The following is a 27,426-nucleotide window of genomic DNA, read 5'->3' on the forward strand; positions in this document are numbered from 1 at the left end:
TTGTTAATTGTAAAGACATATAAGAAGACAATAAATCAACTAAACGTGCTTAAAATAGCAAACATGTTCTTGAATGTAAGGTATAAAGGAAGTCCATAAACGCATATTTTTGACTCCTCCACAATTTTATATTTATAATATGAAGATGGCTTAAAAACCAACAAAATGTATGTGATGTGAAACATATATATCAATGATATGGCCTGGCCTGCATGCAACTTTTTGAAAAGTTAAGATACAAACTAAGAGTACTAGTATTTCCTAAAGTAATCATATCTTATTTTTTACTTTCAATAAGAGGGTAATGATGACTCTGAATCACTCACCTAAGATCATTGTTGCAAAAAAGGTAACAAGGTCATTTTGGGAGTGTCAATTATGTCAATTATGATTTGTGTCATAATTGAATCCGAATGCTTTTAAAGAAACATGCTCAATATCTGCTTTCAATTTTTTATTTCACACGAGAGGACTTTAATAACCATATCTATATACGAGTCCATATAGTGACCTTTTGTGTTTGGTAAATTTGGACCATGTTGTCCATGATATATCATTATTATAACATAATTATGATGATACAAGATTAATGTATATGCGTCGGATACTGTAGGTTTAGAGAAAACAGATTTATTACAGTAGTTATTGTAAATTAAGTGATACCATTGCAAAACCATTTTAGACTGCAGTAGCATCATACAAATTTATGCATGTTATATCAGTCTACATCCCAAATATCTTATTTCAAGTCAATGTAGTTTAACACTAGATGTTTTTAATGTGTTTTCCTATACAAGTGAACCCAGGTTGCTCTATGAGCATGATTCATTAAATGTGTTAATAAAGAGTTAAAGACCCAAGGTGGTGCTACATGCCAGCTTAGTACCGGTGCTCTATGCAGTTTGATTTTTGAGAAGATTTTTTTATTGCATGTACACTTAATGATCCAAAAGTGTTTTATGTAACTTTTAAAGAGGTGTTCTTTACTTGGCAAGGTAATATTTTGACTATCTAAGCTCTAGGCATTACAGTTTGTTTGTTTGTTGATTTTTTTAACAACAACAACAAAACAACTTCAATGCGATTCCCTACACAAGTCTTTAAAAACTGTGTTCCTCGTGACGGCCTTTAAATCATGTTCCTGATCAAAATGGCTTTCTCTGTCACTTAGTTTACATTGACTTATATATTAAAATTCTTCTCCGAAATTATGTGCACAGAGAAGAGAAAATATATCATAACATTGTGATGCTATATAAAGATTATAAACTAATGGCATAGGGTCAAAATCACTTAGTTTACATGGACTTTTATTGGAATATAGTTATATGACTCTTTTTGTAGTTCTGAGAGCCTAGTTATTGGACATGATTCTTTTCAAATAGTTTATAGATCATGACTGGTGAAAAAGAGATACTCCTTATATGATTTTAGCATTCTTCAGTATAAAAGAATTATAGACCTTTTCCAGCAGTGGGTCTTAGGCGCGTGATCTAGGGTCAACAATGCTCTTGTTTAATGGGAAAAATAAAGTAGGAATACATTTAGTTTATATTCCAAAGTATAAGCTATGTTTGTTATGTGGGTCAATCGGTTTTATTGATACCTATTTTAGCACACCTAGTCATTAGATATTATGATGTATCAGTCGTATTTGTTTCTTTTGAAAATATCATGTCTACATAAGTTATTAGAAATGGACGGTACTAATTCAATTATACTTAGTTACAATGATGTGCAAGTAAATATGACTTTGAATCATTCTGTTACAAGCTTTTAGCAAGACTAAATTGTGCAGGAAATAATTGTATTCATAAATAGACAACATTTCACTAAGGTCCAGGCATGATTTTATCTAACATATGGTTCGTTGATGAATATTCTTTCTGTACAATTATCAAATTGTATTAAGAATATTGAAACAACTTATATCATGCAAACACATTTAATAACTGAATGTATACATATGATTGTATCTGCATTTATTGATATTTTAGTACACCCTCTAGACATGAAGGAAAACAAAATACCTTAATACAATAAAATACTTTTACAGTGAATATTTGCATAAGAATTCTTAAAAAACGTTATTTTGTACTACAATTGTCTGATAAATTTACCCCACTCACTTTTAATAAGTATAAAACCTTCACATTTTTGTTTGTTTTGTTACAATTATACAATAAAACATAGTGTTGATTGAATATCAAATACACTTTAAGAAACTATGTAACTTTTGGAATTTTGTACATAGACCTAGAAAACCATGTTAGAGAAAAATGAAAAAAATGGCACTTTTTCTTTGATTTTTTTAAAGATTGTTTTTGTGCAAAAAACTTAAAACATGACTAACAATGTGGTTAACCTAAATTTTGATTTTTTTCTAATATATTTCACAATTTTATATGGAAATACGCATACCGTGTGCAAAAAATTATACTACAAAAGAGATATATCAGTTTTCATTAAAATTGGCAGCCATATTGGACGCCATCTTGGATTCTGAAGAAAAATGCAAGAGAAATTGCTTAAAGATTTAAATTTTTGAAAAGAGGAAACTATATGCATGCTTTGGTGTAAGTTTCAGGTCTGTACAAAAAATTGGAATGAATGAGCTATTATGTACATCAAATTTATATGGCGGCCATCTTGAAAATGGCGGCCATCTTGAATGAGCAGAGATATTTTTGGGCCCACTTCACTTTTGAAATCTACATGGTCTAAAGATGATTTCCTGAAAGTTTCATGCTTGTATCACAATTTGCACTATTTTGACAGCAGAGACCTTATTTCCCGCTCCACTATTACCGACCAATACCACTAATAAATTGTGTCGGAAAAGTAACGGAAAGAATAATTTTAAACATATATATATAACTATTTTAATGAACATTCACTTAGTTTTCAAAACCAATCATGCCATTACACTAGTTATTAATTAATAGACATTTATAACCAAATTTGTACGTCTTTTGATACTAGGGAATCAGCATGTATAATTTTTTGTGATATTTCAAAAGCTTATGATAGAGTTTGGCATAAAGGTTTAATTTTTAAAATAAGACAATATGGAATTGAAGGAAACTTGATCAACTGGTTAGAAAATTATCTAAAAAAAAACAGGAGTCAAAAGGTTTTCGTTATTACTTTGTTTTCTTTACCTAGATATTATACGTTGGAGTCCCCCAAGGCTCGGTCCTTGGGCCTCTTTAATTTTTGATTTATGTTACGATATACATTGTAGCGGATTCCCTTTTAAGTATAACAAGACTCTTTGCAGACGACAGTTCTCTAGCAGTAACATCAAACAATGTAAACACAATCGAAGAAAATATTAATCACGACCTTGATAATACTCTTACTTGGCTAAAGAAATGGTTGGTTAACTTCAATCCAGCGAAAACAGAAGCGATGTTCTTTACCTACGTCAATCGAAATCGACCTAATTTATACTTGAATAATGTTCAGCTTAATTTTGTAAACATCTTAAACATCTAGGTGTAACATTTAGCCAAGACGGTAACTGGCATGAGCATATCGCAAATACAGTCTCATCTGCATCAAAAATACTAGGTTTGTAACACCGCACTTTGGGGTCAAATGCACTTTGGGGTCAGACCCCTAAGTGCGTTAAACTTCACATCGCACTTTGGGGTCCAACTCACTTTGGGGTCAAAATCCAGAAACTGGCCACAGAGTGCGTTAATATGCTACATATCAACGCACTTTGGGTTCCAGAGGTCTAAAGGTGTCATCTGAGTTCTGCTTAAATACTGAGCACTGACTTATTTCTGATCTGTGGCATTGAAATATTTGAGGTGGAGTTTAAGATGGCGTTCGATACTTTGTTTGATGCTATAGTGATAAAAGTTTCATTAAATTTACCACTTGAAATATCTAAAAATTGTGTTCATATAACAAAGTTTTGTTTGTTTGTTTGTTTGTTTGTTTGTTTGTTTCATTTTACGCCTTTTCCCAACAGTATTTCAGTCATATAGGCGAGTAGTTTCCTAACCATTGTTCCTGGAGAGTTACACCAGTACTAGACTATCTTCCTCCGTGCTTAACTACCAAAGCATCTCGAAACCGGGGATCGAACCCACGCCAGAGAGATAACTGGATTAGAAGTCATCGGACCACGGAGGCGGTCTAACAAACTCTAGTACATAAATTGTGGATGTGTTCCTAAAATTAAAAGATGTCGCGAAAAATATCCCGTTCTGTCAGTCATTTACTTGATAATTTTTGGTGCCATATTGAGCTCCATATGACGTGGATGAAATAAAATGCAGTTAATATTTTTTCCAAAGATTTTAAAATATACTATATTGCAATGTTCTGGTGAAATATCCTGTTTTTCGATCGGACTATGAATAACTTAAACTTAGGGATTTTTTTGTAAGCTCCGTAACAACCGTTCGCCAGAGGCTTTTTAAAGGGAAATCTTATTTTAACCCTGGTGTGATCGATACACCACAATCCCCTATATAGCCCCAGTAAGAATTTTACATTATTCTGAAGCTCCTATCTTAATGTGCGACTACTTAAATTGTTTATGATATTTTTAGTACCTGTATGGACTTCTACACCTAGTCAAGTTTCTTATATGTCACATTTAGCTAAATAAATGGCTCTCAGGCACATTTTTACTGAAATGTCTTACTTAGATTTCCCACAATGTATACATTTGTCTATGCTAAAGCAATCATGTTTCTATAAAATGTGTAAATAAATGCAATGAGCTAAAAACAATGGAGTTAATGAAAGGTGTACATTCTTTTAAATTAATGGAAAATTTGAGAAAAATATATTTTGAGCTTAATAATTGATACAAATTCTTTATTTGATGAAAGTTCCTCACTTACTGATCAAGACCATTTAAATCCCTATTGATTCTTCTATAATTCAGCCTGAGGGCACATGTTTTGCGTCTTTTTAATACCTTGAATTTTGTTTACCATTGGATTTGGCTACAATATATTATTTAAAACATATTGAAAATTAATTTTTTATGAGCCCAAAGTGTGGTCGTTTGTCTGATTTAAAAAAGGCATATGTACCTGTTTAACGCACTTTTGGGTCGAAATTGGACCCCAAAGTGCGTAAAACATTCTGGGGTCCGACCCCAAAGTACGTAACGCACTTTAGGGTCGGACCCCAAAGTGCGTTTGACCCCAAAGTGCGGTGTTACATAGGTTCAATGAAATTGATAACATTCAAAGTTAAAAGAAATACTCTGTTTCTTATCTTCGCCCAAGGCTCGAATGCATTGTATGGGATTAATGTACACAATTTGAAGAAGAAACTTTAGAAAAACTACAATGTGAAGCAGCAAGGGTTGTAACAGGTCTAACTAGATCTGTTTAAATTCAAAATATTTTATAAGAAATAGGATGGCTTTCATAAGACAACAGGAGAAAAATGCCAAAACTTATTTTGACTTAAAGAAAAACATAACCTTTTGCCGTTTTATTCATCACAGTTATTTCCACCAACAGTCGAACATGTTTCCTTATATGTTAGCAAATCGGCAGATTTTTTTTCTGAGGATAATTATTCAGCATTTGATATTTCAGATTTGTCTTTGAATAGTCGGCATTTCGTATTCACAAATAGTATGACAGAAAGGCTGTCTGTACAAACAGATCAAATAATGTGCAAAATTTTTCTTCGCTTCAATCAAAGGACAATTGGTTAAAATCTCAGTTCAAGAAAGGCTAGCCAACGAGTAATTCATCTTAAAACAAATTTTCTTGTAACTATTAAGTATGTAAAGACATGATTGGATTGGTAAACAAGAAGGAAATGAATTTAGACACCATCTTCACAAAGACCAACTACATCATATTTGGATACTGCATCATCGTGCACCTGCTGAATGCTCCCACTCGGAACTTTTTTTTGTACAAAATCCGTCAACTCGAAGTTAAAAAAACATACTTTATTTTAAGAAATAGTTAGAGCATCAACATATTATGTAGCGCACCGAAAAATGTCTGATTTCTTATAATAAAATCGCGTTTTACCTTCGAGTTGACGGATTTTCTACGTTGTAACAATTAGCAAGTGCGCGATGACGTAGTATCCTAGCACTGATATATTGCAAACTTCAGTGGAAGAAGGTATTTGAGTAATTGTCTGTCATAAAGATGTAAATATCGATTTGTTAGCAATAGGTTTATATATTATGATTTACTTAATCAGAGATTTGTTTACACTGGTGTATTGTTTTCATTGCTCTAGATTGATTCCCACCTGTCTTTTGTCTTTTCTTAAGAGTCATCTCCCCTATTCTTTTCATTGCTCTAGAGTGATCTCCCCTGTCTTTTGTCTTTTCTCAAGAGTCATCTCCCCTATTCTTTTCATTGCTCTAGAGTGATCTCCCCTTACTTCTTAATTGCTCTAGATATTTAGATATCTAACTCTTTATCGCAAACTCTAAAATCTTACAAAGCTTGTGGACGAAAAAAACTAAACCATTAGTTTAAAAAAATCTGGATCCAGATTGCCCCTCTGATCTCTACCCTTTTCCAAAAATCCAATGAATCATCCAAGCAGACTGGTCAAGAGCAAATGTGACATCACTCGATGAAAAAGGGAGTCGTGCTTTGCTTCTAATATTCTTTTATCTATAAAGCAATTTAAGGTGTCAAGAAAAACGTCACATGTACGCATAAAACAAGTTTAATGTTAATTCTGCACATTAAAGTCGCCATCGCCTTTTTTCACTCATTAAAAACAAAGTTAATTATTTTAAGTATAAGTGTACGTTGTGGCACTTGCAATTTTGAACTCAGTGGTGGATTCGTTGCTACAGAAGCGCGATATCGTTTTTCTTATTACTTTTTAAATTCTTTTTATATACTTTATTTTTATTTTTCTTAAAAGGAATTCAGAAAAAAGTATTATGATGGTGGCAGCCACCAATGACTTGAACCACATGGTCCTTGTTACTGGTTCTAATCCCGCCAGTGATTTTGGTCACGTGACGAAGATATCTAGCTAAATATAGATTCCATGGGATGTATCAAACTCCTCGCAGCGGTTACTTCTCTTGATAAATGTAGTTTGCCGAAGAGTGAAGGGGACATCACTGCGCTGGATAAGGCATGTATGTGCCTTGCTCAGTGGGTTTCCATGACACTTAGGTTCTCTCTCCATGAACTGCGAAACAGCTATCATATGATCATGATCTACATTCACTTAATATCTTTTATTCTACTTACAGGATTGACAGACGCGGGGCGGGGGTCTTGGGCTTTGCTCCTATTCCCGAACAACGCCGTCTTTAATATGTCTATGAAGAGAATTCGAGTGTTTTAAGATACAAACAAAATCAAAAATGGTGGTGAAACCGACCATTGTAGGTGTGTATGACCACCGTACAACCTTTCGCGTATAACATTCTTTTGGTTTAGTGTTTGCTGTAGGAATGTTAAACTTATTGAAGTTATTGTGTTATTAAGACGTAAATGCTTTACAGAGGTGTCGTGTTGTTGAGGTTGTACCGTATAAAATAGTTTTGGTGATGGAGAGGTGTCGCATTGTTTGGGGTTGTACTGTTTAAGGTGACAACGGAGTCAATTATTACTGAAAATACCTAAAATGAGATTTTTTGCTTAGTAGATTTATCAACCTTTTCTGAACACATTCGTGATTTAATTTTGGAAGCAGTTAGTCCAAAAATGTGTTTTTAAACGTTTTAAAACGGTACCTGTACCATTTTTATCTGCTATTCGCGTAACCTGTCAATTATCGATAACGCTCCGCCCCCTGTTGAGGCATCAATGAGGGAAATCGGTAGTTCCATATATCCGTGAATTACCCGTCCATACTGGTCCATACTACTCGTAATTCATGTATCGTACAAATACCGTACATCTTTTATAAATATCGTCTACCTTTTATTAAGCATTTTTATAAAATAAGAAATTGTCGGCCAATGTACGTAACATAATGTATGAAACATAAATAATTAAGCATAGCGGCAGATCGCACGACCACGGGTTGATTTAAAATATAGTTGCTAAAATATCCATAATGTGTGAAAATAATTTGTCTGTCCCGTTAATCTGATAGATATTACATTGAGTTTATGGACTTTTGTACGGATTCATCGGCTTGCTTTACATTCAACCTCGTTTTCTAACAATGTCAAGTAAAACAACAACAAAAACAGACAACATTTTTTATGTGAACGCCTATATGACTTGTGGTAAGGTGTCCCTGACAAATTTCTAAACCATTTTAGATTGTTTAAGGATGATCATTTCTCTATGAATCAATAAAAAAAGATATTAATATATACTATCAGTGAATGCTCTGAATAAATTGTTCGCCAGTAAATCGAACACAGTACTAATAAACCTGGGACAAAGTATGGAATTTATTGTATATCCCAGTAGAAACTGGATATCTATGCCGTGCATAGATGATTTTCATTATAAAAGAAGTCATAAAGGTCAGATCATAATGATCGAGTGATACCTTTTATTTCTATTATAATATGTCAAGCATTTATTTCAATTTGGAGGAAGAAATATATAATATCTCGTTTTTATTTTTACATTTACCATGGACTTTAAAAGACCATCAGAAGCTCATTTTTTTGTTATTTTAATTTATATTTTAACGGAATTTCATACACGAATACACAGACAGAGTGACGCTCGTATAATATAATAATAATGCTGATGATAATAATAATAATCTTCAAAAGTGAAACAATTAAATACCCCGCTAGCGGTGCGCAAATACGTTCCATTTCCCCCCACCGAGTGCCTCAAATTTTACCGAAAGTCACGTGACATGTGCGACCGACAGTAAATCACGTTAAGATTTGAAGAAATTTCTGTTAAAAACTGATATTAATCAGCAACTTTTTAATTGGTCAGATGTCACTGGGTCATAAAATGTTGTTAGAGTATGTAAGCGCAACTTGTGACCCTCTCTGGTGCGATATTTGTGTATTATGCAATTATTTAGCGTGAAACGTAGGGGTCCGAGAGAGAACAGCCGATTTATGACACTTCGTTTGATGCGGGTCGGACTAACTTTGAATCGGCATAACTTTTTTAATAATCAAGCAATTAACATGCGGTTTAAAGCACATGAAAGGGAATTTATTTACGGATGGAACCGTCTCAGGGATTTTTGTTTGCTCAATCAGCGACTTAATTATCTTTAATTACGTAATATGTATGGTGAAAAAAGTCGCATAAAATGTTTGACGTTACGTAATATTTTTTTTGAGAAAAGATAGAAAAAATTTGAGACACGGTTCCCCAGATATTATAAGTATGTTTATTTTCCAAAAGTTTGATGACAAAAAAATAAAAAATGACTTTGATATGACGATTTAAAATTTTAGGATTTTTATTAAAAATCAATCATTTACAAAGGCATATTTTTTTTCAAATATGTTATTTTTTTATGTTGATCAACGACATTTAATGCACAAAGATAAAATAAATAACAATTATTACTAAAATAAATTGGTTTAAATGACATTTATGTGAGTACCACGGAAAGTGTCTGTTGTCACCTTAATATCCGTTTTACATTATAATATCAGTAATGGAGAGGTATCGTATTGTTGAGGTTGTACTGTATAATATCGTTTTTTTACATTATAATATCAGTTATGGAGAGGTGTAGCATTGTTTGGGGTTGTACTGTATTATATCGTGTTTTTTTTAACAATAAAATATCAGTAATGGTGAGGTATCGCATTGTTGAGGTTGTACTGTATCATATCGTTTTTTTTCATGATCATATCAGTAATTGGGATGTGTCGTATTGTTGAGGTTGTACTGTATTATATCGTTTGTACCGTATTATATCGGATGTGTCTCATTGTTGAAGTTGTACTGTATAATATAGTTATTTTTCCATTATGATATCAGCAATGGAGAGGTGTCGCATTGTTAATTTTGTACTTATAATATCTGGGTTTTTTACATTATAATATATAGTGTTGAGGTTTCCCATTGTTTTGGGCTGTACTGTATTATATCGGTTTTTTACATTATACTATCAGTAATGGAGAGGTTTCGCATTGTTGAGGTTGTACTGTATAATATCGGTTTTTACATTATAATATCAGTAATGGAGATGTGTCTCATTGTTTAAGTTGTACTTATAATATCGAGTTTTTTTTACATTTTATTATCAGTTATGGATAGGTGTCGCATTGTTTGAGGTTGTACTGTATTATATCGGTTTTTTACATTATACTATCAGTAATGGAGAGGTGTCGCATTGTTGAGGTTGTACTGTATAATATCGGTTTTTACATTATAATATCAGTAATGGAGATGTGTCTCATTGTTTAAGTTGTACTTATAATATCGGGTTTTTTTACATTTTAATATCACTTATGGATAGGTGTCGCATTGTTTGGGGTTGTACTGTATTATATCGTTTTTGTTACATTATGATATCAGTAATGTAGAGGTGTCGCATTGTTTAGGGTTGTACTGTATAATATCGGGTTTTTTACATCATAATATCAGTAATGGAGAGGTGTCGCATTGTTGAGTTTGTACTGTATAACATCGTTTTTTGCATTATAATATCAGTAATGGAGAGGTGTCGCATTGTTAAAGTTGTACCTATAATATCGGTTTTTTTAACATTAAAATATCAGTAATGGAGAGGTGTCGCATTGTTTGGGGTTGTACTGTATTATATCGTTTTTTTAACATTAAAATATCAGTAATGGTGAGGTGTCGCATTGTTGAGGTTGTACTGTATCATATCGTTTTTTTTCATGATCATATCAGTAATGGAGATGTGTCGTATTGTTGAGGTTGTACTGTATAATATCGTTTTTTTTACATTATATGTTAGTGATGTGATGATTCAACAGATGTTGCAATGAGTTCAAATATATGTGTAATTATTAGCTTAGATATGTTAAGATAAGTCCTTTAGAACAGTTTTCAAGATAGCTGAAAACAATTTACTTTATTTCATTTATTTATTTTTAAGATTAATTTACTGAAATTTTTTTTTTTAAGAAATGCACAATCTAAACACTATCGATGTATCATATTGAAGTTAATATATCTCATTCACAGCCTGAAATCATTAGAACCGGTATTGTCCTGCACTTTTTACTTCGAAAAAACTCGTCGATTATTCCTAATTTGAGCTTATCCGGATACAGACGGAAAGAACCGATATGTTGCTATTGTTTGCATATGAAATTTGACCAATCAGAAGTTTTTACTTTCCCGCCATTTAAACAAATCTTCAACAGCTGCAAAAAGACCTCTCCTGTTTTTCAATAGAATATTGTCCCCTATAATGGCTGCCACTTTTTGGCCAGGTAAAATTGAAAAAATCGGAAACTTTAAATTGTTATTTGCCAACAGTACGTTTTTAACCATTTACCTCAAATAAACGCGAAACAACGCACTTTCGACCCCCCCCCCCCAATTTTTAGGCCTGAAATAGTGAAAAAATGTCCTATTTTGGCCCCAAACACATGTTTTTGTTTGAGATATGTTGCTTTAAAAAGTGAGCACTTTTTCGGCGCCGCCCCCATCCAGATAGGGGATCTGCCCCCTTCTGTTTCGGGGGTTTGAGGGGGGGGAGTCCCCCTCATCGCTGAGAAAATTTTGGACTTGTGAGAGGCTAAAAATGACCCCAGGTCGACCATAAGGTAACGTGTAACCAACGCTGAAAAGCCTTTGACTCTATCTCTATCCATTGAGCAGTTGCAGCACTTTGAAATAAATTTTGATGGAAAAAATTAAGGCAAAATAGTGATTTTTTGGCAGTTTTGAGATGTCCCCCCGTTGCCATTGTAACAGGAAATTTAAGACTGAGCATGTCGTTACAAAGGCAATGGTCCAGTCAACATTTGTGCCAAGTTTGATTAGCATTGAAGCATTTTTCATAGTTTCATAGCAGTTTGAACTTGTAACAGGAGGCTTTTCAGTGGAAACGGCCATTTTTCACAATATGCTCATGAGGGAAAGGGTTAATGATATGATAGGTCATGATTTTTTTTGTTCAACATGTTTAAACTTTACAAGTCATTGATCTAGATGTTAGAAGTCATTGTTCTAAGGACTCTAGGTTAACGGTAACATCTTTCATATTTTTCCATACAATAAGTTACAGTATATATTAATTTAACACGTACGTAGATACAGAAAGGAAATTGCCTTGTAAGGATACACAAGTGTTTCAACTTCAGCTCATCTTTGGATTGCGAACTTAAAAGATATTCTTGACTGTAGCACCAATAGTTTCACAACGTAAGTTTGTTAAAACTTTTTAAATTTCTTAATAATAATATAAGTATTTTTGTTATGTTTTATTTTCGTTTTCTGGCATTTAAAAGTGAGATTTTCGTAGTTCATTACAGTATATTTAATTTGGTATTAACTAAATGTCTTTAATTATGTTATTCTTTAAAAGTTGATGCTATTCAAGTATATAAAGCTATGCATCTGCTGTCTGTAGTTTATACAATTCTTGTTAGAACTTTGAAAAAAAATATGTTCAAAATACATATACGAAAAAAATGTTTTTTTTACAAAAATTCACTAATACTATTTTTGCATTACGTCAATCAATCAGGTATCATCCTTCACATATCTTGGCATCTCATTTGATTAAATATGATAAATAATAAAAGAATCAAAATAAATTTACCAACATATGCTTCCTATGTTTTGCATAATCTGTCAGTAAAAAAAAATAATTAAGTATACATGATTCCCCACAAATTACAATTGACATCGGTCGGTTCTGTAAAAAGTTTATATATATTCTAAAGAAAATTTAATACCGAAGAAGTTGTGGCCCTGAACTCTATTTGAACAACAAGTTTTATCTGTATTCCTAGACATTGAAAGTGTTTCAGCATATAATCTGTAAATGAAATGGGTTCACTTTTTTCTTTAAAATATTATTTTGAAGTCAGGGCATTAAAATTTGAATTTTTGTAAAAAGAATTCCTTATATTCTCTGTGGTATGGCATTATTTATGATCTATTAATGTTTTTGTCCCATCATTGTTCCGCCGTTTATAGCGTTCCTTACCTTCACTTTTGGCTTGATTTTCTTCGGTGTCCAACAGGGTGACATTCCGATGGTTCTTTGAAGAAGGTTGTATTTACACTTGATAACCCTTAACAACGCAAAATAAACTCGTCCGTCTAAAAATCTGAACAAAACCATTTATCATTTTTGAGGATAATTAAAAAAAGTGTACTGACTAAATAGCGAAAATTACAGACAATGATCAGACGACATTGATGCGGTGGTTGATCTTGGTTTTGCATTGGCCGCCTGGGTATACAGTTGCCGCAAGCAGGATAAGGGTCAATATATTTATACTCAGTCCAAAAGTTATCTTGAAAAATATCCTTTAGGGATAATTATTTTAAATCGATGTATGCGTTATTAAGCGTGACAAACATATGTCGACTTTAAAGTGAATTGGTTTATAATGGCAGTTTTGTACAATAGTATTATGTTGTCAGACATATAAAACGACGGATTTATAATAATAATAATATATGGAGGTTGTTGGCAAGTGTAAGATACATGGTTTGTTATTGAGTATATATATGTACATAGCAGATGGTCTATAACAGAATATTTTTATTCATCATAATTATAAACGCTTAGAACTTTATCAACATTTATTTGTCCCTTACAACTTTGTAAGAATATCCAAATGATACATTTATATTGTTTTTATAAATATTTGAAATACTTGCTGATTATGTGGCCAAATGTTGTGTAAATCAATTCACTTTAATTTGACAAAACGTTAACAAAAATCGATCGTGTGTACGTTAATCGTACGTTGTTCACTTCATTGCACTTTTCATTACTGTCAAGAGAGAAGAGTGATTTTTGGAAATAATAAGTTTATCTATTCATAGAAAGTCTTATTACTTATATTTTTTCTTTATTTTGTTCCAGAGTTCGTATATCAAATACTTTTTAAGTCTCAGAAATTATTAAGTTTGATCTTTCTGTAGAAAGGACATAATTGAGCCGCGTCACAATAAAACCAACATAATGGGTTTGCGACCAGCATGGATCAAGACCAGCCTGCACATCCGCGCAGTCTGATCAGGATCCATGCTGTTCGCTTACCAACCCTATTACAAGTAGGGAAACTGATAGCGAACAGCATGGATCCTAATCTGACTGCGCGGATGCGCAGACTGGTCTGGATCCATACTGGTCGCAAACCCATTATGTTGGTTTTGTCATGACGCGACTCAAATGTATTTTAAAATGTATGACCAATGCATATCAGCTTACAAAACTATCGCTGAATGTAAATCTTTTGTGATTAATTATATATAATTAGCAAAATATAATCAAAAAAATATATTGACTTCTTTTTAAAATAAATTACTATAAAAAAAACATGCCAGAATGCAAAAACTATTGGCAGCGTTTTTGAAACGGTTAAGACTAGCACCCAATAATAAAAGGCATTTGAATGCACTCTTGAGGCTTTATATGCCATTTTCATACTACACATTGATGATTTATGTTTTTTCTCATTTAACAACGAATAAAAGTATAAAAAAGAAAGTAATTACAAGAAAAATTGACCGCTCACCGAAGGAGTCTTAATTTTCAGCAAATTTTGTAGAGGAATACCTAATAATCATTGCTGATAAGATTCAATCAAATCAGAAGTAGTTAAAGAGGAGATGGTGTTTTAGCAACGTACATATACATCACATTTTATGTTTAAATTTAGAATTCTTCTTAAGCCGGTGTTATGGGGGCGTGGACGGTAGTTTGCACTTGACATTACCGTCCACGAACTGGCTCAATAAATCCGAGCCTGCAACATTTTCAATTTTGCCGTGTTAGGCTTCCTTTAAGGATTCATTTTTTCTCTACTTAGCAATTTTAAGTAAAGGACCGCTTGTGGATAAATTCTGTAGTGTTTCATTCAAGATAAGATGTTGTTTGAGAAAAAAAATATTAATTCAAATTTAACAAGCGACATAGGAGATGTCATCTAACGCAGATTTCTATGGTTAGCTCTGGCAAATATGTTGTTCAACATATCAGTGCAATTGTCGTTTACCAATCCCCAAAATATGTTGTTTAAGTAAACTGTTAAAGAAGGACTACTTAGATATCACAGTAGCTTACATTGAGCACTTTGTTTTCTTGTAGCCAAACATTGAGAGATGCCTTTCTTTCTCGTTCCGAAATAGCTACCAGCATTTCAAAGTGCGGACGTGACCGTTTAAAAAATATGAATAAGTACAAATGAACTTCGAAGAGTATCATGTGTTGCCAGTGACGGAAAAAAAATCAAATTGTCAATAATACTTGGAAATTGAGCGACATATGTGAACTGTCACTGATAAAATGATAACGTTTTAAATTACTGAAACATTTAAGATTGATGAAATAGATGGTAAAATAAAAGAAGATTTTTTGTTTAGTTCAGTTTATGATCGGAATATATTTTACTGAGTGAGCATCAGAAGGTATATTTCACGAGTCGGTATATTTTATCATATGCAAAAAAACATCTAAAAAGACATTGCTAAATGAAAAAAAACGCGCCAAATAATATGACAGGATGTCGTTATTTTCAAACTGAATTTCATTGTTTCAAACATGGAACTATCAGTTTTATATTTCACTGATATATAGAGGATACATGTTTAGTTTAGTTAAAGATCGGAATATATTTCACCGAGTGAGCACCAAAAGATATATTTCACGATAGGCACAGCCACGAGTTGAATATGAACTTTTGGTGTTCACAAGGTGAAATATATTTCGATCTTACACTAAACCAAACAAATTTTCTATTTGTTATATGCAAAGAAACGTTTTAAAAAGACATTTAACCTAATACTGTTTTAAACAATGAAATTATCAGTTTTATATCACTGATATATTTCTATAAAAATCTGGAGACAAAGTGATCCCTTGGAAGCATTAATCACAACAAAAATTGCAAAAAAGGGGTAATGAATACGTGCATCATCCCTCACGTCCAATCTTAATAGTGCTGGCATCAACGATCCCGAAGGACCAGAAAAATATAACAACACTGAAGTGAAGTACGGGGCAACTTTTTACAGCTGCCACACAGCACTTGACACCTGCTGTTGTGAAGTATAAAAATCTGGAGACAAAGTTATCCCTTGGAAGCATTAATCACAGCAAAATTCTAGAGAATTGCAGACTCGGTTTGGTTGAGTCTGTACATGAGGGATAATGAAACGTGCAACCACCGAAAAGCATGTCATAAATTTCCATTAACCACTGAAAAAAACAACATGTCATTAAGGAGTTTGTTAAAAATTCTGTATATAAATACTGCAACTCAACTATGTGGTTGCAGTAAGGATATCATGTTTATCTTTACCACAAATTAAGTACAGTATGTTAATAAATTCAAATTGTGTGGTTATAATTCCTGATTTTTTATTCCTGGATGTTAACTGCAATATCTGCACATAGGTGCGTTTGTAGAAGCTGCATACCTCCGATTTATGCTTTTTTTCAATACGGTTCATTTCCCCTCTCCAGTGTTTTCTTACATGCTTATTTAACAAATTTCTTCCTTTTTTAAGTAGAAAATAATGATATCACTGTTCGCAGGATTTTTTTTAAAAAAATTGTCAACAAACTCCTAAAAGACATAGGGGATAGTATGTTTAGTTTAAAGCAAATTAAAGGACTGAAGCTTATAAGCTTAAATAGGAACAAACAAAAACAATGAAAGCGATATATTGTTCTGACAACTGGGGCATTTTAAACTGAAAAAAAAAGACAAAAATACTAACGAAATATGCTTAGTCTTAAAATTAAAATCGATGAAATATTTATCGCGATTCTTACCTCATTTTGAGTTGCAAGCGTTTATAATTGCTTTCCTTTTTTGGAACTTTTTGCACTTAAACAAAATGAGTATAATGGAAAAAAAACGGATTAAGCGAATTATCAGAAATTTATACACACAAGTTATTTATATATACCAACATCAGTTTAAATAAATATATGAAATAAAATGTTCCATATCCTGTCATGTCAGGAAATCTTAGTGGGACCCTTTAAGCTTCAGAAATTACGATATATCCTCTGGAGAAAGTGCAACCCCGATTTTTATATTTTTCATAATGAATACAATGCGTGTTTTGAAAATGCTTACACCACTTGAAGAAAGAAGCGTCGAAGTTAAATGGTTCAATAGATTATCATAAAAATAAAATGTTAATAAAGTGGCGTTTTGTGTTTGATACAATAAAATAAATCACAAAATGATGAAGTATTTAAGGGTGTACCACAGCTATACGAGTGCCGTTGATTAAACTTTCAAACGAACATCAAAAATTAATAGCTGTTGAAAAAAAGAGAAATAATAGCGGTTTGAGTGCTTATTAGGTATTTAAACGCACAATATATGCTTCAGAAGTCCAATTTAAGAAAATCTTTAGAATTGTCAAACATTTTTATAATAATGTTATAATAACCTATCAAGAACATGTTAGATGTTTAACAACTGAAGAAGTAGCACTGATTGTGAAGTAATGTGATGTAAAGGTAGCAAAACGTAAACAGAAAGTATGTTTTTGACTTCCATATAAAATAGTAATATTCACTATAATTATACAAATTGCCAACATAGCATAATCAGCTAGATTGTGTATATGGCAAATAAGTATTTTTGAAAACTGTCACAAGATGCCAAACATAACAAAGGTTTTTGAGAAATAAAAAAGGTGGCATTTCTGAGACATAAAGGGCCTTTAAACCAGAAATTGCGATGCGGGCCTTTCAACCAGAAATTGCGATGCGTTTGGACACATATCGTTTCGTAGGGAAGTGATTATGTTAAAATAAATATATTTTTTTCATTAATTAATCATAATACTTAAGTTTTAACTTGTTGAGCATTGATAGTGCAAAATATCATTTAAAATGGCTGAAAAATATCTTTGAATTTAACAGAGTACATATTTATAGCTTATATTAAAAATGTGATATTAAACTTCAGATTTTGACTTGTTCTTGGATTTTCCTGTCTTCTTCGACTTCATTGGTTTAGCACTACAGAATCATAAGATATGCAGAAAATTACAGGTTATATCGTGGTAAGTAAACTCTTGTATCTCCAGCAACTTAATATTTGCCATTACTGAAAACTTGCTGATTTTAAAACATTTCATTTCAGCTTTTTATCCCCGGTCTGTTGTAGCGAAACTTTTTGGTGTTGAACAAATTGTTTTATAAATACATGTACAGTACTTGACCAGGGCGTTGACATCTTGCTTGTGAAACTATTAAATCCCAAGTAACAGATTGTATTGATTGATAACTGAAAAAAAACCACTTAAGTTTACAATAGTGATAAAATCTTTATCAATATGAAAACACATTGATAGGATAGAAAATTGTATTCATGCTCAATCAATATTATATTGATTAATGTACTTGTACAATACTAGAGTGAAATGTTTCAAGTTTTTCATAAAAATGATTGTAGAAAGCCCTTAGAAAAATAAAAGCATGCGGGCGGGGCGGGATCCAACACTTGTTTTTTTATACGTTTAACGACGTAAAAAGAAATAAAAAGAACATTAACTGTAAAAAATCAACAATTATTTCAACTTAAATCTCATATGCGATTATAAGTATGTCCTTTACGTGATGTTCTAATTAAAATGATAGAACAGGTCGGACAATTATTATTGACAGTGGAAAGTTGAAACTTAATTGGAATTGAGTAATCATCGTATGTTAAGTCATGTACGAGTATTGATCAAAATGTTCTTGGCCCGATGTACTTCCGATAGTCAGAGAATCTAACAAATGGTCTTACTTTTCAATACAATCGTTCTCTACATCAATGCACTTTGCCCACCTGTGCTCCAACTTGTTTAAACCTTCAAAATAGAACTCTCTATTTTAATCATTAACGAACTCATTGACAGTCTCCATGACACCTTTATTGCTTCCAAAACGTCTACCACGAAGCTTGGCTTTTATTTTAAGAAACAGGTAGAAGTCAGGGGGGACCAAGAGAATATGGAGGATGGGGAAGAATTTCAAAGTCGCAGTCAGTTGCAGCATCCCTCGCAACATGGGATGTGTGAGCTGGCGCATTGTCGTGCATGAGCAGAACGCATTGAATCTGTTTGTCTCTTCTTTTTCACACAGACGTTTCAATTCGTCTTCATATATAGTACGTACCGTTTATGGTACGACCTTGCTCAAGTCAATTATGATTATCCCTTGACTATCCCTTTGACATGCCATAAACATCAGTCAGAATTGTCAGACATTGTCCAGTATATTGAATGTGCTAGAACCCACATCTTAGTCATCTTAAAGCATATTGGTCTGCAATTGGGATATTTTCTAAAGGAATTCAAAATCCTTATATAAACAATAGAAATCTATCATTTAAATATACTTATAGAATATTTCTTGCAAATAAGAATGTTGATAGAGTTTTAAGTGATTTAGAATGAACAATTATAATTACGATGAATTACAACAAGAAAATCTTTAAAAAAAAAAGTTAATATCTATGAATTATCGGACCATCATACTACTCAGATGCCCGTCTGTGCCTTCAATACTTCACGGAGGGGAACCGGGGGTCCTCGTCCGCCAGTAAGGCTGTGACCTTTACAGTGTTCATGCAACGAAAAAACCCAACGAATTGTCTCTGACATCTACCAAGAACATCCATAAATAATTCATTTGTGGTGTGTACTATATCATGTCAACATGATAATTAATATAATTACAGAGCTTCACTTTAAAGACTTTTACTTTCGTTTCTTCATTTTTTACAAAGACAAAGAAGGAAAAATTAAATCTGCTCTTGAAAATGACCACAAGTTAGCAAAACCTCAATTCCAGGGGCAGATAATTTTAAAAGTAAATTTCTTTCTTTAAAATTGTTTCAATCATGTTTCTCTTTAATCATTAAAACTTTTTAAAAATCAGTTCAGTATCTTAAATTTTCCTTCTTTGCCAATATAAAAATGAAGAACCTATTGAAAACATTTTTTTAATTGCTAAAAAAAGATCGTTAACTATGTTTTGTTTGTATGGAAAAATGTATAGGAGTAAAATTTATTTATTCTTTTCGACAGGTTATAATTCTGGTAGCTTTGTGCCATACTGTGTTTTCTTCGCCACCAAAGTCTAGTAAAGCAAAAGCAAATGTTGGTTCCATAAATTGCGATTCAAATGATGATGTAAGTTTAAAAAAAAATGTTGTCATCTGAAAATGTTTTCTCTTGATTAGAAAAATGTGTTCGTTCATAAGGACAGCCTATGTATCATTTGTTTTTAGATGTTATACTTTGGATTTGATATTTGAGCAGCGTCACGACAAAACCAACATAATGGGGTTGCGACCACATGGATCCATACCAGCCTGCGCATCCGCGCAGTCTGATCAGGATCCATGCTGTACGCTTACAAACCCTATAACAAGTAGAGAAACTGATAGCGAACAGCATGGATCCTGATCAGACTGCGCGGATGCGCAGGCTGGTTTGGATCCATGCTGGTCGCAAACCCATTATGTTTGTTTTGTCGTGACACGGCTCATTTACTTAAAACTACACATAATTTATCTCTCATGAAATGCTTGTTAAATAAGATGAACTTTTGCCACAGCCTCTGATGTTATAGATTTTTTAACATTCTATGCTTTTATTTTACCTTGTTTTACACCAAGAGGCCAAATTGGAGCATCCATTTCTTCACAAATATCTCTAACATACTGATGGAAAGCCGTGTCTTTTTGATGAAGTCGTTATTTTTAAGCAATTAATACATTCCCTCTCCCTACTCTTAACTTTTATTTGAAGACCACAAACAATGACATATGCTTTATTTGTTAAGAAATAGGTCACATTATATGGTGACATTCTTAAAGCATTTATTAGAATTAGACAGATCAGAGATTTATGCATAAAAGTCGAATCTAGTTAAAAACCTTTAGCCTGTTAATTTTTTTTAATTGACATATCAAATATCAATGTTTGGAATTGTCCATTGTCAGCTTTAGGCAAATCAAAATTTGAATTCAAAATAAGCCAACGTTATAGAACTTAACCAGAATGCATGGATGTACCGCCTGAGATGATTGTGACAAAGGTAAATCACTTCCGGTTGATTTACGTATTTCTTTTATGAAAGATATACTCTTTATGTTTATAAACTAACTTTGCAATCTGAATGATTCAACTTGCCTATAACAGAGTAAAATCAATTGTGGTCTTTATGTTTGCCCTGTTATAAGTGTTTTAGCAAGCGGTTATAACTTCTTAAGTGGCAAATATGAATTCACTTACAGTGTCCAGAAAAGTATGCTTGTCTGTCAAAATCGGCTGGAAAGGGGAAAGGGAAAGGCCGAATGAAGTGTTACCAGTGTAAGTAATTTACCTATGCTTACTTTCGACACTCGTGATCTTGTTTTTTTTTCTTTTGTCTTTGTTAGTTAGTTACTGATGACATCAGTTATTACATACATCGTACATGAAATGATAAACTGTTTGATCTGATTCCTAGAAAAGAAAATAAAACGTCTCACATAGAGGAACTGTTTATTATTTCTTTATTTTAGGTGAGTGTGCGTTACCAAGCCAATGTTATTTCAATGGGAGCCGTGAAACATCGTGTAACTGTACTGACAGTGGATTTGAGGGAGAATTCTGCAACATAAGTAAAAATATTTTGTGTTGTTGCTGTTCTTTTTTTATAGCAAATGTTTTTAAATGTATTACTTTTATAATACAGTCTAAAGGTATGCGTAAACCGTTTTGTGTGTTGTTTATATGAACCAAAACATATAACTACATTAAAAAAATGTAATCATGCTGCTATGAAGTGTAGTTCATTTAACTGATTTTTCTTATTTGATTTTTTTTAATTGCCTTTTTTTGTTGTTGTAATTGATGCTTTGGTTCGTTTTTATTTTGTTTTGCCATTGAATTTTTTTGCTATTTATTTCTTTTGGTGATATAATCCATTTTATTTACAAACAGAACTAGGGGGAACTAATAATTTTATTTTCTATATTATCTCCCTTTATAAAGAAATATAGTTTTTATTACGAGGAAACGTTGTAAAAGCTATTTTCCTATATTTTACAAGGGTATCTTCAATCCATTTCGTAGTAAAATTCCACCCGTTAAAGTATTTCGCTAATATAGTTGCAAGTTTATTGTATTTGTTAGTACATTTTTTCAAAAAACTGTTTACATTAAGATGATTATAAATCAGAACAAATTACAATGAACTGGTAAACTTCATAAGGTTTGGCTTCCCAAGCTGAAATCTTAATGCTTCTTAATTCTAATAAACTATGAAAGTAATTAATGCCTTTGCTGTTGATATAAATGATTGTGGTTAAGATGATGATGATGGTGATGATGATTATAACACGTACGATATTACCTTTTCATATAAACAGGTATTGTCTGTACAGAAAACACTTGTCAAAACGGCGGGACATGCACCGTAACCGGGCCAACAACGTATGACTGTGAGTGCGTTCCACCATTTAGTGGCACTAACTGCGAGATTGGTAAACGTTTTGTCTTAAAAAAAAAAACTTATATATTTACATAACAAATTATTTCGTGTTCTTGATTCCCAATTGCAACTATGCAAACTACATGAATACAGTATTTTTTATACATCGACCAGATTTATTTTATAGTGGTTATATTTTCAATACCATCGAAGACAGTTCAATAATATACAAATTCTCAAAGACATTCACGTGATCTGTGACATCAAAAGGCGACTTTGAGTTTAATGGCGGCACACGTAAACAAACTTACTTTCAAACAACGGGAAGGAGAAAATTATTATGTTCTTTCATCGCTTATAAACAAACTTGGTTTAAATCCTATTAACTTAACGTACAATACTGAAATTGCTACATTTAGATGAAATATTGCATATTTTGTAAGTCAACAGTCTAGAAATCTAAGCATTATAATGAAAACCACGGCTCTGAAAGATTGAAAAACTGAATGATTGAAAAACTGAATGATTGAAAAACTGAAGCTATGGTGCGATGATAAGACAAACTCGTGATTTTTTTCACTGCATCAATCCATTTTTAAAAAGAGAACTAGTTTTTTTAAAGAATTGAGGAAATTTGTCTGTTTACGTGTGCCGCCATTCAACTACATATCAAACCTAATGTCACAAGTATGGTGGCTGATTTGTGCCATTCGTGTCGTGGTATGGCACATCCTGAATACTTTTGTTTTTTTTTACACTTTATAAAATGTAACCAATTAGCTCATTTCCAGTCATTTCCAGTGAACAATGTGATCTCCCAGTAATCAATATTGTGTCCAATCTTATCAATTTAGCGACGTTTTTATTTGGTTATTCAAACGATCAAAACCAGAGCTCTATTGAACCCCTTCTAGCTTTTTGATTCCAGTTTCTGAGAAAAATAAATAAATAAAAAAGTATAAATCTTATTCCTTAGATTCCATATTTTTTTAGGTTCAAACAATATCATGATTGTTCTCAATGTCACAAAGTTCTATAAAAAATGTCAAAACTGTTGTGGTTTGAAATTAAGATGTCATTATACCTAGGCCTTGTTGAGTACGATACTGATTCTATTAGACTCAAATACAGACTCACATACAGAGCTCTGTAAGAGCTTTTTCAGACTCGGTTAGCTTCTCAATAAGATTTGAGAGCTGTGTACACGTCCATTTAAACTCAGTATCGAACTTTTTATACAGTTTATGATCACCTCATGATAATAAAAAATAAACTTTTATTTATCTGTCTTCAGAGACAATCGTGTGACAATAAGACAGATTAATTTGTATGTTTTTCATATTAGCTATTCATTAAACTGATAAATATCTTGTACATGTACACATACATATGTGATTATAGTTATAGGGCCTAATCCATGCCTACCTAATCCATGTGAAAATGGGGGAACGTGCTCCAGTACTAGTGGTCAATTTACGTGCGGCTGCCCACCTGGTTATACTGGAAACAGGTGTCAAACTCAAATGTATGTATTACACACATTTTTTTTTTATTTTATTTTTTTTTTTTTTTTTTTTTGTAAATATATTAGAGAATTGTGATTATTAGTGATTACTGGTGAAGTATTATAGAATATTTAGATGATTATTAAATAATTATTAATGGAATATTAGAAGATTATTAAAGGACTATTAGAGAATTGTCTGGCAATGGTATCTTCTGATCAATCCAAGTGTCATATCAGAAATTTCAGTTATCTTTTTTATATATTTTGTGTCCAATATGAGTTCTCAGCCCTGTAAGTATCTTTTTTATGTCACAATAGAAATTTCAGTTCCCTGTTCCATATGTCTGTTTGAAATCAATCAATCATTTATGTACAATTACACAATGAAATGTATCATTATTTGACAATTAATTTTATCTATATATATTAAGGTCTTCTTTGTATTACTTCTTGTATTACTTCTTGCATTTTTTTCTTTTATTTCAGCTGATGAACAAATCACTTTGTCAATTACCGCTGCCTTGACCGTACTTTATCATATTATTACTACGATGTAAAAAATAACAATAATTTAATTATTTCCAAGTTTTATTGATTTCAAATAATTTCATATCTATAGCAATTACGGCAATAAATTTCAAAAGACATTTTTTCTACTCTTACAGTTTTCTATTGTCTCCATTTTGAAGTTATATAATTATATGCCCTCTTAACCCAGGGATTGTGAGATAGACTCCTTTTTGTGTCATGGTCATGTATCCTTTCATGACGCCTGTACTAGATTGTTCCAAAATGCGGACTCAGGGGTGTTTTCCTTCCACAATCGAGCTATGAAAACTAATTTTTAAACTAAAAATATAGACTTGAACTCATCTCTGTAGTGGAAAAAGTCTCCATTTTGTAAGTAAAAAGGGTACACGTGTAATAGGAATCAAATATACCTAATTATCAGGATTGTTAAGTTAACATTTACCTTGCTGAAACTGAAGTGAGTAGACTTTGCCTCCAGTAAAGATCCAGGCCAATCTGCACTCCAATACCAGCATGACCAAACTCTATATTGCTGCCTTACCAATTCCAAATTTATACCTCGATATCCCCCAAAATTCATATTTGACAGTTCCGAGTTTGAAATATATACGAGGCGAGAATTCAAAGGGTAAAGAGTTAAATTGATGTTGTAATACAATATTAGAGTAATGTAAGAACATTGATGAGAATAAAAGATAGAAATAGAATTTGTAAAAGAAAATGGAAGGAAGAAGAAACTGATGAAGGAAAATGCGATGGATATACCAAAATATGCGTATGAATGTAAAAAAAGAAACAATAACAACAATTACAAAGAATATATAAATAAACACTTATTTAATGCATTGTAAATCATCTCTTTAGATCTTCCTTTTATATTTTAAGATTTAAAAAGTACTGACAGACTTTCCACCATGATACCAAGTAGAAATGTTAAGTACTAAAACTGCTGGTCACGTTATCAATGGGACAAATTATTGAAAGATTATAAAGCATAAAGGAATGAAAGAAAAAAAAACACACCAAAACCTGTAAAATAGCATGTAGAAATGTTTATTTATCAGAATCAAGTCAGGAATGATGAAAATGAATATTTAACGCAAAAAACCCATATATTTTGGAGGAAAGTAACTGAATATTGCATTATATAATTCATTCATTAGAAAAGATCAGTGAAGACAGCGACCTTAGAAGTATACGTCAACCGTTAAGTCCTTTAAAGATATACTGTGCTCATCCTTGAATAAAATATTTTTATCACAGATATTTATTTAAATTTATGAAATTTTAACTTTTGTGTCTAACTTGAATAGAGGAATTAATAAACTATGCACAGGAAGCTGCGTTCAAGATGAAACTACCATTTTCATTGACTGAAATAAGTCATGGCCACAAGATAATAACGCGTGGCCTCGAGATAATATTTTAAGGCCTTAATATAATAAGTAGTGGCCACGAGATAAAATAAAACTGCAAATATCACCTCTATGCCACCGTAGTTTTATAACGGAATACGTCTTTACTAAAATATGGAAACAAGCCCTACACAATAACTTGTTCAGGGGACTCAGCTGGTTATTCGCGTGAATCCCCAACTACCAACCAGAAAGAAGTTGGTTACTGGAACATAACATGTATTTCTCTAAAAAATAAAGATAAAAAATCAGAATAAAAGTAGCAGATATATAACAATATGGATGAATTCTACCAAATGGTACCGCCCTGTCTCACTACGTCGACCGGCGGACGAATTAAGTTCTCATTATCAATAACCTTCTGTTAAGTAGTTGGGGATTCACTTGAGTAACAGCAAGGTCCCGTCCTTTATTATTGGTTTTAAAATATATGGATTTGTTTTCATTTTCTGAACATATGAACATTTCTGAAGAAAGAACGAAACCCTTGTTTGTTTTAAATACATGTATTGTTCAATGTGTGATATGTTTACTTTGATGACAGTTATATTATCTTTTTGAAGCTGTTTACCCATTGTTGATTCGTACTTAAGGTGATTATACATTGTTGAGTACAATATTGAATTCTATTGTACAAATACACACCTGTCAAAACTGTATTGGACGAGTCGCTAGCCGTGTTTTATAAAGGTTTTGCAGCTGTATAGTAGTCCAATAGAAACAGCATTGTTCTCAACCATGTTAAATGACCTCTTTTTTCGCACTACAATTTTTAACTTTTTGACAGAACTTTGTTATTTCTATCAGAAAAAGGATGTGATATGGATTTTAGGGTCTCAAAATTGAAACGAGGCTAGATGGAGTGTGATATGGATTTGATATAGGACTGGACTGGTGCGAGTTTTTCAGTCTTTCAGTTGTCACACCTTAACTGGCTTGAAAAAAGTCAATGGCTGGACAACTTTTCTTCTTTCTTTTTTTTAAATTACAAACAAGAAACTTCACTAATTTATAAGAAATGACGATCATGTCTCAGGCATAATGTAACCATAGTTTTGACTTTCCTTGTTTCCTTTTCAATCTATAAGAAACACGCAATTATAAGCATTCAAAATGAACGAGTGCTTTCTTTTAGAATCCGGCATCTCTTTGTGTCTCAGGTTGTATCCATTGATTTTTGTGTAATCAAAATACTCGTATATTATCCATGTCCGCTCACTCCTTTTTTACGGCATGAGTTCTTATAACTGAGCTCTTAAATTTATTATGAAACGTGACAGAAGTATGATGTTTTGTAGCAACGGCAAACGGAAATTTAATCATTATACCATTATTTTATCGTAAATGAGCGTCAAGTTGGTAGGTAGTAGGTAGTTAGATATTCGAATAACTAACTACCTACTAGCTGGTGGTTGGGTATTCGTAATTCCCAACCATCTAACAGGT

General features: G+C 32.3%; 1 protein-coding gene across 1 annotated transcript; it reads left to right on the forward strand.

Annotated features, from left to right (window-relative positions):
* The first annotated feature begins 15,393 nt into the window (after positions 1-15,393).
* LOC132728978 (delta-like protein B) lies at positions 15,394-24,674 on the forward strand. The gene is made up of 8 exons (XM_060714709.1): positions 15,394-15,497; positions 18,023-18,119; positions 20,133-20,237; positions 21,347-21,422; positions 21,617-21,715; positions 22,466-22,579; positions 23,929-24,052; positions 24,521-24,674. The coding sequence occupies exons 2-8, from the start codon at positions 18,093-18,095 to the stop codon at positions 24,522-24,524; spliced, it is 549 nt and encodes a 182-aa protein (XP_060570692.1). The 5' UTR covers positions 15,394-15,497; positions 18,023-18,092; the 3' UTR covers positions 24,525-24,674.
* Positions 24,675-27,426: the final 2,752 nt, after the last annotated feature.

The sequence above is a fragment of the Ruditapes philippinarum genome, unplaced genomic scaffold (assembly GCF_026571515.1).
Source record: "Ruditapes philippinarum isolate M1 unplaced genomic scaffold, ASM2657151v2 ctg5236_1_1_1_1, whole genome shotgun sequence".
NCBI lineage: Eukaryota > Metazoa > Mollusca > Bivalvia > Venerida > Veneridae > Ruditapes > Ruditapes philippinarum.

What these genes read in the sequence shown, in the direction of transcription:
- LOC132728978 (XM_060714709.1), top strand. Translation starts at nt 18,093, where the DNA reads ATGCAGAAAATTACAGGTTATATCGTG. An exon ending in AAATTACAGGTTATATCGTG is followed by an intron (nt 18,120 to 20,132) that starts GTAAGTAAACTC and finishes TCTTTTCGACAG; the next exon opens with GTTATAATTCTGGTAGCTTT. An exon ending in ATTGCGATTCAAATGATGAT is followed by an intron (nt 20,238 to 21,346) that starts GTAAGTTTAAAA and finishes ATTCACTTACAG; the next exon opens with TGTCCAGAAAAGTATGCTTG.